At 39.6% G+C, this 12,207-nt stretch overlaps 1 protein-coding gene across 2 annotated transcripts; it reads left to right on the forward strand.

Moving 5' to 3' along the window:
- Positions 1-1,795: 1,795 nt before the first annotated feature.
- On the forward strand, positions 1,796-12,123 carry LOC119693626 (rhomboid-related protein 2). Of its 2 annotated transcripts, none has more exons than XM_048623441.1 (6): positions 1,796-1,942; positions 9,124-9,532; positions 9,613-9,765; positions 10,008-10,183; positions 10,456-10,658; positions 10,869-12,123. In XM_048623441.1, exons 2-6 carry the CDS (start codon positions 9,182-9,184, stop codon positions 10,985-10,987), a joined length of 1,002 nt encoding a protein of 333 aa, XP_048479398.1. In that variant the 5' UTR covers positions 1,796-1,942; positions 9,124-9,181; the 3' UTR covers positions 10,988-12,123. The 2 variants fall into 2 exon arrangements, with proteins under 2 accessions (XP_048479398.1, XP_037973402.2); XM_038117474.2 differs by lacking the exon at positions 1,796-1,942 and adding an exon at positions 3,036-3,253.
- Positions 12,124-12,207: the final 84 nt, after the last annotated feature.

The raw sequence follows: 12,207 nt of genomic DNA on the forward strand, positions 1-12,207 counted from the left end.
TCTATCTAAAGCCATAGATGTCATTATTTATACTTAATATTAATTTGTTAAAATGATTTTGCAAAACACGTATAGTTATATCGTCGCTGATAATGCAAAAAATATTTTTTTATGACATTGAAATTATAACATTTTGCATTATCAGCAACTATAACATCTTCTTATTCAGCCTATGTCTACCCACTGCTGGATATAATAGGCCTCCTCCATTCTACCAGGGTCGTGTGCCATACTCATCCAGTTTGGTCCAGCCACTTGCCGGTGTCATCCGAGTCATCCGACCAACGGGTCAGTGGTGTACCTACCGACTAATCGATAAAAAAAAAACAAAATACTACTAATGCGTAAGCTTAGATAAATAGAAACTTGTGGGTCCTAGGTACTTACTTAGAAACTTATTGTTATCTTTTAATTAACTAAGTAAGTAACTAGTATTCTTAATTAAATATGTAATAATAAGTATTGGCTGACTACGAATTGATTAATTATTAAGTAAGGTTTAATTAAGGTAAGTTTTTAGCCACTTACCTAAAAATGGGAATGCGGTAACGCTTCATCTAATTATAATTAACTAATCATGATCGTCATTATCACCCGCTGTCGTTTCAGATAGAATCCCAATGAATTTTATCCTATTTATTATTAAAGCATTTTATTATTAAAGGAGCAGGCTAATTTATTATTAAATAATAATAAAAAAAAAACACGCACTCACGCCTTGTACTAATGTACTCCCTTGCGGGGTAGGCAGAGGTGCATTGCTGCACCCACTTTTCACCAGAGTGTTTTTGTTAGTCCCAATGTAATAGGGGGCGGGCCTATTGCCATTTTACGGGCACATCCAAGACCCGAGAACAAAAATCTGTGTTTAAACAAATATCTGCCCCAGCCGGGAATCGAACCCGGGACCATCGGCTCAGTAGTCAGGGTCACTAACCACTACGCCATTCGGTCGTCAAGTCAATAATAAGTCTAATCAATGACTTGCTTAACTTACTTACAAGTATAAATGTTAAATTAAATCCCATTCTAATTGACTAATTGTTGGTCGGTCCATAACATGGGTACAAAGTTACCCTTTTCTAAACCAGGTTAACAAGTTAACACCCCATTAATCTCCGTTTAACGAGCACCGTTTACGAAAGTCAGCAGTGGGATCAAGCTTATTTAGTCACCGCGGTCCCAAGTCCCAACCTTGACCGAAAATAAATACAAATATCTGACTCATAGAATATTTACGCTGCAGATAAGGACTTAGGTATACAGTTAGTACCCATGTAAGTAACTGCACGTTATTCTAGCATTTTTTTTTATCTAGGAAATATGTACTAAGTAAGTATGCCGGTGTCCGTTTTCTGACTTAGATTTTCTTTTATTTATGGTTATTAATCGTTATCGAATCTACACCGGACAGCGAACCCAACTAATTAGACAAGTAGGCTAATGATCCGCAGAATCCGTATCGAGATGTATGTACCTAATTATAGTGTATCTACATGCGTGGCCAGTTGGCCAGACTGGCCAGCAATAGTTAGTTTACCCCAGTTCCACGTCTGCCCCGACTACTCTATGTCGGATGCAGGGTAACCATGGTGACGGCGGGCAACATGGCGGTCGTCGACCCGCAGTCCGCCCGCCGCGCCGCGCCGCCCGCCCGCCCCAGCCGCGCCGCCCAAACACGCGCGCCCTCCGATCATCATTATCATTATATTCACTTTACAACCGGAGGTGCAATGTTCATTTCGACCACGATGTAGCTTATTTTGCTGTGTAGTGATACATTTAATGAGTGTGTTAATATTTGTGTGTGTCTGTGGTGTCTGGTGCGGTGACGGTGCGAAGCCGCGGGGTCCCGGAGGCAGTCTAGACGGCGGTGGCGGGCAGGGGGAGCCCCTGGCCGCTCCCCGCGCCACAAGTGTGGGACACCCTCCACGATGATAAGGTAATCGAGGAGTATTGTTTCCTGATAATCCGGATATTTGTGTGTTAATCCTGAATGAGTGTAAACGTTGTTGATATCTTCTTTATTACATGTTGGTGGGTGAGTGACTGAGTGTAGGGCACAGTTTGTTTAAACTGTGGGGTGGCTGTTTGTTCATGTTGTCACTAAATATAAATGTAGGTACACACACGCGACATAGTTTATGTGCGCTAGGTACTTAGGAATGCTTTGTTGTTACGCACTGCACTACTTTATACACACTATATATGGTATACGTCACTATATGTATACTATTATAATACAGGTGCTAAAATTTGAAATCACTCTAACCTGAATTAGCTTGCCAGGCAATAACGTCTACATTCCGCCTCTTCAATTTCAGCTATTTGGCAAAGTTTCATAGTTTGTAAGTCTATAAATCATCTGAGATGGTATGTATGTACCTACTACCTACCTACCGAGTACCGAGTTACCGACACCCACGCACGCTGGAGGCACTTGTGACTGAGGGCTGACAGCAGCTGCATTTACTAGATCGAGCGCTATCTATTTAGAATAGGTACCTATAGAGCACCTATAGAGCATAGTTCAGCATAGAACAACGCGGACTCGGGCTATAGAAGCAGAAATCTGGTTAACCTTCTCAGCATTAAATAATTTGCACAGCAGCGCCGGGAAAAGCATAAAACCACAGCCTGCAGATACCTACTTAGTGAAGGAACGTACAATGAGTGAGTACCTAGGTAGGTACTAGGTACCTATCTCGCCACTATATAGCTGCTGTGCAGGCCCAGGGCCAAGTATCCTATCCCGGCCGAAGCTTACAAAGACCCGTCCCGCAGCCAGCAGCCATCCCAGATAGCATCCCTCACCAGATAAGTATTCCTTCATCATTCTTCACATCATCTGACTCATTGGTTTATTTTCCGTGAATGTTGCGATATAGTGTCGTCCGTCCCGCTCTAGCCGCTTGCTCCGTCTCGCTCGCACGCCCGCGACGTCTGGCAAGTCGAGACTTGAATCACGGTTGCTGCTATCAGCTGATTTGTTTTGACTTTCATTCATGATTTTCATTCATTAGTTATGATAAGGCGGTGGCGCAGGAAAGACGTATCATTTATTAATTTATAAGTAATAAAAATATACTTTAGTTAAAATATGTAGGAAAAGATTGTTTCTTGTGCATTAATTGTGTGTGTGCCAAGACTGGCAAGTGTTTCGGTTACCTACCTACCTGTCCAGTTTTCAGTGGATACCCAGGAGGGCTTAATTAACTACGAAATTTCCTTGTTAGAAAAGTTGCAGACAGAGGTAAGCGCATTGCAATAACAATATAGGTACTTACTTTACTTAGTTAGGACCCCTGGCCCTGCTTGGGAACAACTATAATGAAGGAGATAATTATGACTTACTGACTAACCATAAAGCAGGTGGGCAGTTCTTCTTTTTAACCTACATAAAGGTGTCTCCATCAGTTGTGAATAAAAAATCATGAGTTTTACAAATATTTATTTATTTATTTATATTTCAACGTGCATTGTACTAAAAATACAACGGCTGTGCACGTTTAAATAAATATAAATTTATATTTTTGTATTTATAATTACGTTACAGAGTGGTACATCCGCGTGACAGAGGTGTATTTCATACGAATCTTGGCTGTCTCCCGCCACTTCATCCTGTGTATATTCCATAATGTTACAAAAAATATATATGACGACATAAAATATAAAAAATTATTTAAACTCCAGAAGATATTACCTATTTAATAAAACAAAATGTATATTTTTAAATTATTTCTGAAATATTTAAAAAAAATTTTGAAAATTTGTCTTTTACTACCTAATATTTTAGTAGTTACACTCTGTCACGTAGGTTGCCATTTAAAATATTTGTTTGAGCCACTCGTCCTTATTGCCATCGATCAGAGTTTAAGGTCTCCTTTTCCCCTTGGTAAGATTTCCCCTTTGAGATCCAGACACCGCGTATTGGCCACCCGCAAAGTGTGACAGGGGGTGCGTGGTTTTATTCGGCGACAGCTTCGTCACGTAGATAATTGTTAAAATAAAATACAATAAAATTATAATTCTGTTATTTACTCATTGGTCATAACGATTATTTTGCCATCAACATGTGAATAACACACTTTATGTTACTGTTTAAATACTAATCGACTTTGAAACACATTTTACCCCTCTGTCACACGACAAATCTGTCACATTCTTACCAAACACTTGAACCTGAGGATATTCATCAAAGAAAAATTGAAGAGAAACTACACGTTTTGGCCAAAGTACGAAGCGAAAGGAACGTCCAATACACTTGCGCTGCAGTAATAAAAAGTTTCGTTAGTGAAAAAGGTGATTTCGTGCTATTGTTCTGAAGAACAGACGATGAATTTGGTAGACTGTTTAATAAAGTGGAGAATGATTTATCGGATGTTTGATGATAACATTAAAGTCCTTCCAGCTTCTAAGGTAATTAAAAAAAGAAAAAGTATTTTTTTCAAGTTCTAAGAGCCACTGCTGTATTTTCGAAATATGGCTGATTAAAACTTTAACAAATTACGTAATTTTTCATTATGTTACTTAAATTTTAGGTTGTCGAAAATATTATTTGTGCAGTTAAACATTATTTTATTTAGTTGGAACAAATTTGTCCTTTAAGTTCCTAAAATACGGATATTTCACTCTCCAGAGGTTACCAAGTATGATTTTATTAGTTATACTAATTATAAAGATATCTCCACTTAATTCTTTGACTAAATTGAAACCATAATGATTTTTATATAAGTTACTTAATAATTCTTATTAAATAAAACTATTTTATTCCAAAACGCTGCCTAATATTTAATAGAATAACAACTCAGTCACATCGTTTACCACTCTGTAACGATTGGTGTCTCCTGGTAGTCAACTTATTTATGGTCGTTTATATGTTATGTTATAAATAGTGCAACTTTGGAAAAATCATATTAAATTTAGTCATTGATGTTAACGTCTATGCTGTTAATTTTTTACTGTAATTAGTAGCGAAAAAATATTTATAACAAAAACAAGCTTCATTTTAGCTGAAATTGTGACAGAGTGGTAATAACTACTTAATAAATATTTTTTTAATACTAAAAATCCATTCCTTCATATGTTTTCTAAAATGGTATTTTGTTTATTAATGTATCAAAAAAGTTTCATTTTAATCAACGAAGACTGTTTCGTTAAAAAAAAAAAGATTCTGTGACGAAGGTGTAATTTTCTTTGCCTTATCCACGTATTATGTTCTGAAAATCTTGAAAAAATACGTAAACTACGCGGCCAACCACCTTTTTCGATAGAATAGAAATGTAGCTATCATAAAAGTTATAAGAGTTCACCAAAAAGCTATAGTTATTTTTTTCAAATTCGGGATAATTTTTTATGCATTATGTAGGTTAAAAAGAAGAACTGCCCAGGTGCCTTATCCAAGACCAGGGATGAATAAATGAAAAAGACACTGTCAACAGTCCCAGATACATATTTTAATATCGAAAAACTTCAGACAAATGTGTTATCATTATCACCTTATCAGTAACTATTGGTATGGCTGGTGTAGTTACCTTAATTGCCTACCCAATATGACCCATTAATATGATTATTTGTCTCTACGATATAGTCAGTTCAGCTGTTTGATTTACGTAGACCTAGGTACTAGAGCTGGACTAGGAGTGGCGGTGGTGAAATTAGCCAGTCAGATTAGCGGTCAGTGGCTCACGTCGCGGCCCAGGGTGCTCCCGACACAGGTAGGTACCTACACAATACACAACACATACAGGTGATGAGTCACTTGGAGAGGATTCCCTTGTCACTCACCGCTTGCAGTAAATGTCTGAATCATGAAGGTTCGATTCCCCGTTGATTTCATTTACCGTGGTCTTTCACCAAGAAAAATATTACTGCGGCGGTTTTATAAATTGATGATACTACTGCATACTGCTAAGTAATCTTTCCCTCTATCTAGATAGTCAGGGATAGAGGCACCGGGTGATATGATAACCTCGTGCAATGTAGGTAGGTATATAGACATAGATAGACTAATTCAAATAAGACTGAGCATCGTGCTCGTGACCCCATTCCTTATCTAACCCTAAACTAATATAAATTAATATATCTTACAGTGATAATAAATAATTACTTGGGTAGGTTAGGTACTTTAGCTAAATAAACAAGATATTTATGATTTAAACGGCATCATTAGCATTAACCCCATTTAGTTTTACCCTTTTCATTAAATTAGTGCCAAAACTACCTAACTTCATTAATTAATCTGCCAGTGTTTACGGTTAGTATCGTTATCATTATCATTAATTAACCTTTTAATAGGAAGGTTTTAAAATTATATTGCGGTATTCTTTTGGACCATCAAAATCATAATATATCATTATAAGTAAAAAAACCGGCCAAGTGCGAGTCGGGCTCGCGCACAAAGGGTTCCGTAGCAGCAAAATTACAGTTAAATCAACCTATCTCAAAAACTATAAGAGATACTTTGATCAAACCAAAAATCGTTGAAAGAGTTAATTAGCATGCATCACCTCTATTTTTTTTAGAATTTTATACCCCGTAGTTATAAAAATAGAGGGGGGGGGACATACTTTTTACGACTTTGAGAGCTGATATCTCAAAAACCGTTCACTTTAAGAAAAATGTTTTTTAGAAAACTTTATATCATTTTAAAAGACCTTTCCATTGATACCCCACACGGGTATGTACATCGAAAAAAAAAATTTCATCCCTCAGTTACATGTATGGGGGACCCCACCCCCAATTCTTTTTTTTACTATTTAGTGTCATATTTTTGTAGCGGTTCATACAACACATATTCCCATCAAATTTCATCACTGTAGTACTTATAGTTTCCGAGTAAATCGGCTGTGACAGACGGACAGACGGACAGACGGACAGACGGACATGACGAAACTATAAGGGTTCCGTTTTTGCCATTTTGGCTACGGAACCCTAAAAAGGGTATAAGCGTATGATTGTTGAAGATAGGTAGGTGGGTTACAGGGACTACATATACAGCAGTAGTATATACCTTTTAGTAATTGATGATGAGGGCTGCCAAGCCTGCGTGCGTGGAGACATCGTGGAACCGCAGACACAATCAAATCAAGTGATGAAGTGACGCGCCCGGAAGGGTGCCTTGCCTTGTTTATGTTAATACTCGCGAACAATGACAAAGTTCCAGCCACAAAATACCGACTCCAAAATAAAAGGGCCTCAATTTTTAAAAACATTTCATTTAAAATTTGAACGCAATATTTACGTTTTTATTAGGTAATTATCTGATTTCTGACCTAACGAGGTTATCTAGAAGCTAGTTTGTGTGTGTCACTCATGTGCCGACTTGCTACGCATGGTAGAAATTGATCCTCATTTCCAACGCTGTCTAACTAACTTAAATAATGTATTTATTTCACACTTTTTAACTAACTTAAGTTACCTGTCTACGTTGTATTTATTGAATGCTATTGCTATCGCTTATTTATATAATTAATTATATACATGTACACATTTGTATAAATATTATGTGTATTTTGAAATTAGCTAAAAATAGGTAAGTACATTATCATACACTCGTAGGTAGGTACTTAAACCTCATATTATTATTGTTATTTGCATGGTATAATATATAACTATTCAAGCAATTAATGAATGGGAAGGAACCTATCATACGTAAATATATTTAGCTACGTCATTAACAAAATAGCGAATTTAGTGATAAGTAATGTGCAGTTTCCTTGTGGCGGCCTCTCACAGGAACTGCGGCATCGTCTATCCGGACGGGAAACCCACCACGTAGTAGGTGGCCCCATTGAGAAGTGTTTCCCATCATTTCATTATCCTTTTGTTCTGCTTTAACATATGCGTATTATTCCTTACAATATTTAGTAACTGGTAGGGTGAATATAAATAATTACTTTAAAATAGGAACAGATATAGAGATACCTATAAGTGTGATGTTCTTACAAAAGCTGAAAATTCCCTGAATGACATTACCAGTATGGTGGTTGTGGTATTGTAAACACGGCGGTCCGCAGTACTTCGCACCTGCACCTGTGCCAGCACGTGGAATCATCAGGTTAAAATTAACTTGTAGCTGGGGGGCACTCTATATTATGACAAACTAAGTTCCAGAGCGCTGCTGCGCTAACCACGCCTCTATCACGTTGTATTAAACGTAGGAATTGATTGCATAACAGCTCTCTTTATTGGCCCTCTTGTAGATGTAGACTCGGTAGGTTTTGTTTACAAGACTCACGGCTCCGCGGTGTCTGAATTAATAACATTTCTATGATGCCTGTTCTGTATCATGAATCATGGCCGAGCAGATGTACCAATCAAACAATAACAAATTCTGTATTAACCTAGTATGAACCTCTATGAAATTTTTCAAAAATAAAATAAGTATAGCAAAGTAAATCTAATGAGATCGTTGGAATTTAAGTACAATGATGTGTACGGTGAATGAAAATATCGTAAGGGAACCTGCAAGCGAAAATCGGTTATTTAAAACTAGAGATGACACGAATATTCGGCAAGTATTCGGTATTCGGCCTATTCGGCCAGTTTTTTCAGTATTCGGTATTCGGCCGAATAGTAAGTAGTATGTACGCTTTACTACAAACAGATACAGACACGTAGATTTATAACACCCCTCTTTTTCCATCGGAGGTTGATAGGTAATAGAGGAATAGATAGAGATTCCATACAAATTCGTTAATTTTAAAAAGTAGGTAAGTATTTATTATGTACTTTTTTCTGTGTTTCATATGTATATTTTTTCTGCTCTGCGGTAAGCATTACAAAATAACGTCATATTATTTATTATACCATGAAAAATAACCTATTCGTTTACAGGTTTACTGGGTTTACGGGTTTACTGACTAAAAAGTTAGATCAGATATCAAGATGCATTGCATATTGCATATAAATAAATGTAATTAAAATAAATATTGTAACTTAGGTACATTACTTATCACAATAATACCGATAAGTTTGGGTTTGGGCACACTGTGATTTCCTGTTAAATTGAGGGAATTCCAATAAATCCTATTTTAATAACAACTATTTTTGGTTTTCCTTACACAAGTGTATAAAAGTGGAGTTGTTATGAATTAGTGCTCATTACCGTGATTGTTGCAGAGTGTGTCGGAGGCGCGATGCGGCGGCAGTAGCCGTGGACTAGCGACCAGCAGGCAGCATGGCGCCCCACGAGCAGTGCGCGGGGCGGGGACTGCGGGAGGGGCAGGGCAGCCGCGTGCAGGGGCCGCCCGCGCCGCCGCCCGCGCGCGCCTGGACCGAGACCGAGCGCCTGCGGCCCGGCGACGAGCAGCGCCCGCTGCTGCCCGCCCCCGCCCTCGCCGCCCCCGGCAAGTTGCAGGCCGGACTCACGCTCGGCGTCGCCGGCATCGCCAGGAAGAACCGCAAGTGCCCGCAGATACACCTGGGCAAGACCAAGCCCAAAGTCAAGACGAAATTCCAGAAGAGGAAGGACAGGCTCATTGAGATACTCAGGCCGCCGTACTTCATATTGTCTATGATAGTTTTAATTGTAAGTATTTTACCATCTTATTTACCTTTGCTTCGTCTTGCTCCAGCCCTTTTCGTGTTTCTAATGGTAATTTTTCACAGGTATGCATCCACCTGGCGGGCGCGGGCGGGCTGGGGGCGGCGCTGGAGTGGTCGCCGCGCGCGTGGCGGCGCCAGCCCTGGCGGCTGCTCACCTACGGGCTGCTGCACGCCTCGCCCGCGCACCTCGCGCTCAACGCACTCGTGGCTCTTGTGGTGAGACTCTTGTACATAAAGTGATTCATAGATCCATCTACTACAGACCGGTAGAGGGGTCATAAAGAACGCAGAGTTTAGAATGTCGTGGTGGTCCTTGCGAGATACATTTTACCATCTATGACCGACTCTTTTCTGACGATGTCATTCAATATTGTCATTTATTTACAAACTCAGTCACTATATTCATGCATGGTTTAATTTTAGTGTAGTGTTGCTAACCCTATGTCTCTATCCTGCAGGTGGGATGGCGGCTGGAGCGCGAGCAGCGGTGGTGGCGGCTGGGCGCGCTGTGGGCGGGCGGCGTGGCGGGCGGCGCGCTGGGGGCGGGCGCGCTGCAGCCCACCGTCCACATGGTGGGCGCCTCGGCCGGCGTGTACGCGCTGCTCACTGCGCATCTGCCTAATGTGTGCCTTAGGTGAGTTTTATACTAAGCTTATAATACTTAGGCACTACAATCATAATATCTGATCCATCTGTTGGGAGCACGAAAAAGGGCCGCTACGAGTATTACTTGTTACTTATACAGTGACTGATACAAATTTGCCTATCCTCTCACAACTATAACAAACCGGCTTAGTCCAGCTCTGGTAGGTATTTATCAGTAACACAATAAGATGCATATATCGAGTAAGAGCATTAGAATTTGCTTTTCTGTCTAGCCATTCTAAGAGTAGTCGTTGCTTCCAGGTTCGGTCACATCCCGCTGTGGTGGTTCCGGCCGCTGAGCGTGGTGGTGCTGTCGGCGTCGGAGGGGCTCTGCTCGCTGTGGGCGCGGGACCTGGAGGGGGTGTCCTGGAGCGGGGGGGCGGGGGACCAAGACCGCGTGGCGTGGTCCGCGCACGCGCTGGGCGCGCTCGTCGGCGTGCCGCTCGGCTTCCTCGTCTTTACTGGTGAGTGGACCAAGGACCATAACGTTTGATAATAATGTAATCACACATTAAACACACACGGTAAAAAACATGTAACTACACTACCTACTACTATGAAGCATCCTTTTGCGGATCTCCAGTCCCCAAAACTTTTAGCATCTCTACCTCTAACTAACTTGAGTAGGATAACTCAATGATCATACCCTAACATTCCCTGGTGTCCCCCCGCAGGAGAGAACAGCGGCAAGCCGGCGCTGGTGGCGTGCCGCGTGGTCTCGGCCGCGCTGCTGCTGGGCGGGGCCGCCGCCGCCGCCTACTACTCGCTCTACCAGCCAGACTACCGGAAGTGACACCTAATGGCTTGAACTCCTCGTACATTTTACACTTTCGCAGGAGGTGTTTTACATTAGTTAAGGAGAATATTGTTACCAATGTGCTGTTCCTAGTCAGTAAAAAGGATTAAAGGATTAATTAAGGCCTTACGACCGACGCTCAATATCTTTACATGATATTTTCATAAGTATTATAATTATGTTCATCATTCAGGGTGTTTTTGATAACTGCAATATTGAAAGTGCAATTACGTAATGGCATCCGTCCAGTGTGCCCTTGGGAATAATGTGTGAATACTGTACTTATTCAGTAGCTGTAGCTTTTGATACCATTTCGATGTAAGCGATAACCAAAAGTTCAATACGGTCTTCCAGGCAAATTAGTTAAGAATTTATAATATTGATCGTATTCAAGATTACCGCGATGTCCGAAAGAAGCCTGATTTATTAAGAAATGATGTAGGTACAACTACAGAGACGCACAATTTTTGTAGAATTTTACTAGTACTTAGTTATAAAATCTACAACTTGATAATAAGCTAATGAAACATTTTTAGCGATAAGTTTCACGAATGGCGCGACCGCCACGCCACGCCAGACTGGAATAGCTTGTGATTTCTATGAAATCGACACTTTGTTTTGCATCAAAACACAAAGCTTTGGAAATAAAGAAGTATTATGAATAAGATAGGTCCCTAGTTCACTATAGATGTTATTATGTATGCGATGGATGAACCAAGATCTAGTCTTGACGTCACAATGATGTTATGTGTGCTGTGCTACTACTGTGCCATGTATAATTTAATTAAGTGATTAATTTATAGTTCTTCTTTATGTGATTTGTGATTGTTTGTGATTTTTATATGATAGTAACATTTCTAAAACATATCATATGGAGATAAGATTACATTTATAATGATTGTTATTGTCATGTGAAAGCAGTAGTTAAGTTTTGATAATCAATTGAAGATATGCATTCATAAAAATAAGATATTTGTTGATTTGTTCAGCTTTATGCCGTTTTAAGTAGGTACTTATTATACCTAGTTTTCAGCACCGTCATAAGTTTCACGTAAGTTTTTAAAATACTTATTTTATTATTTCAAGTACCTATATGTGAGCTGAAACAAAACTGTTAATAAACCACTTCTGTAATTAAAGCTTTTTTATTTATTTACACAACTGCTTAAGTAATCAATATCAATATGATAGGGGAATTGAGTTCAGATCGATAAGAT

The sequence above is a fragment of the Plutella xylostella genome, chromosome 10, assembly GCF_932276165.1.
Source record: "Plutella xylostella chromosome 10, ilPluXylo3.1, whole genome shotgun sequence".
NCBI lineage: Eukaryota > Metazoa > Arthropoda > Insecta > Lepidoptera > Plutellidae > Plutella > Plutella xylostella.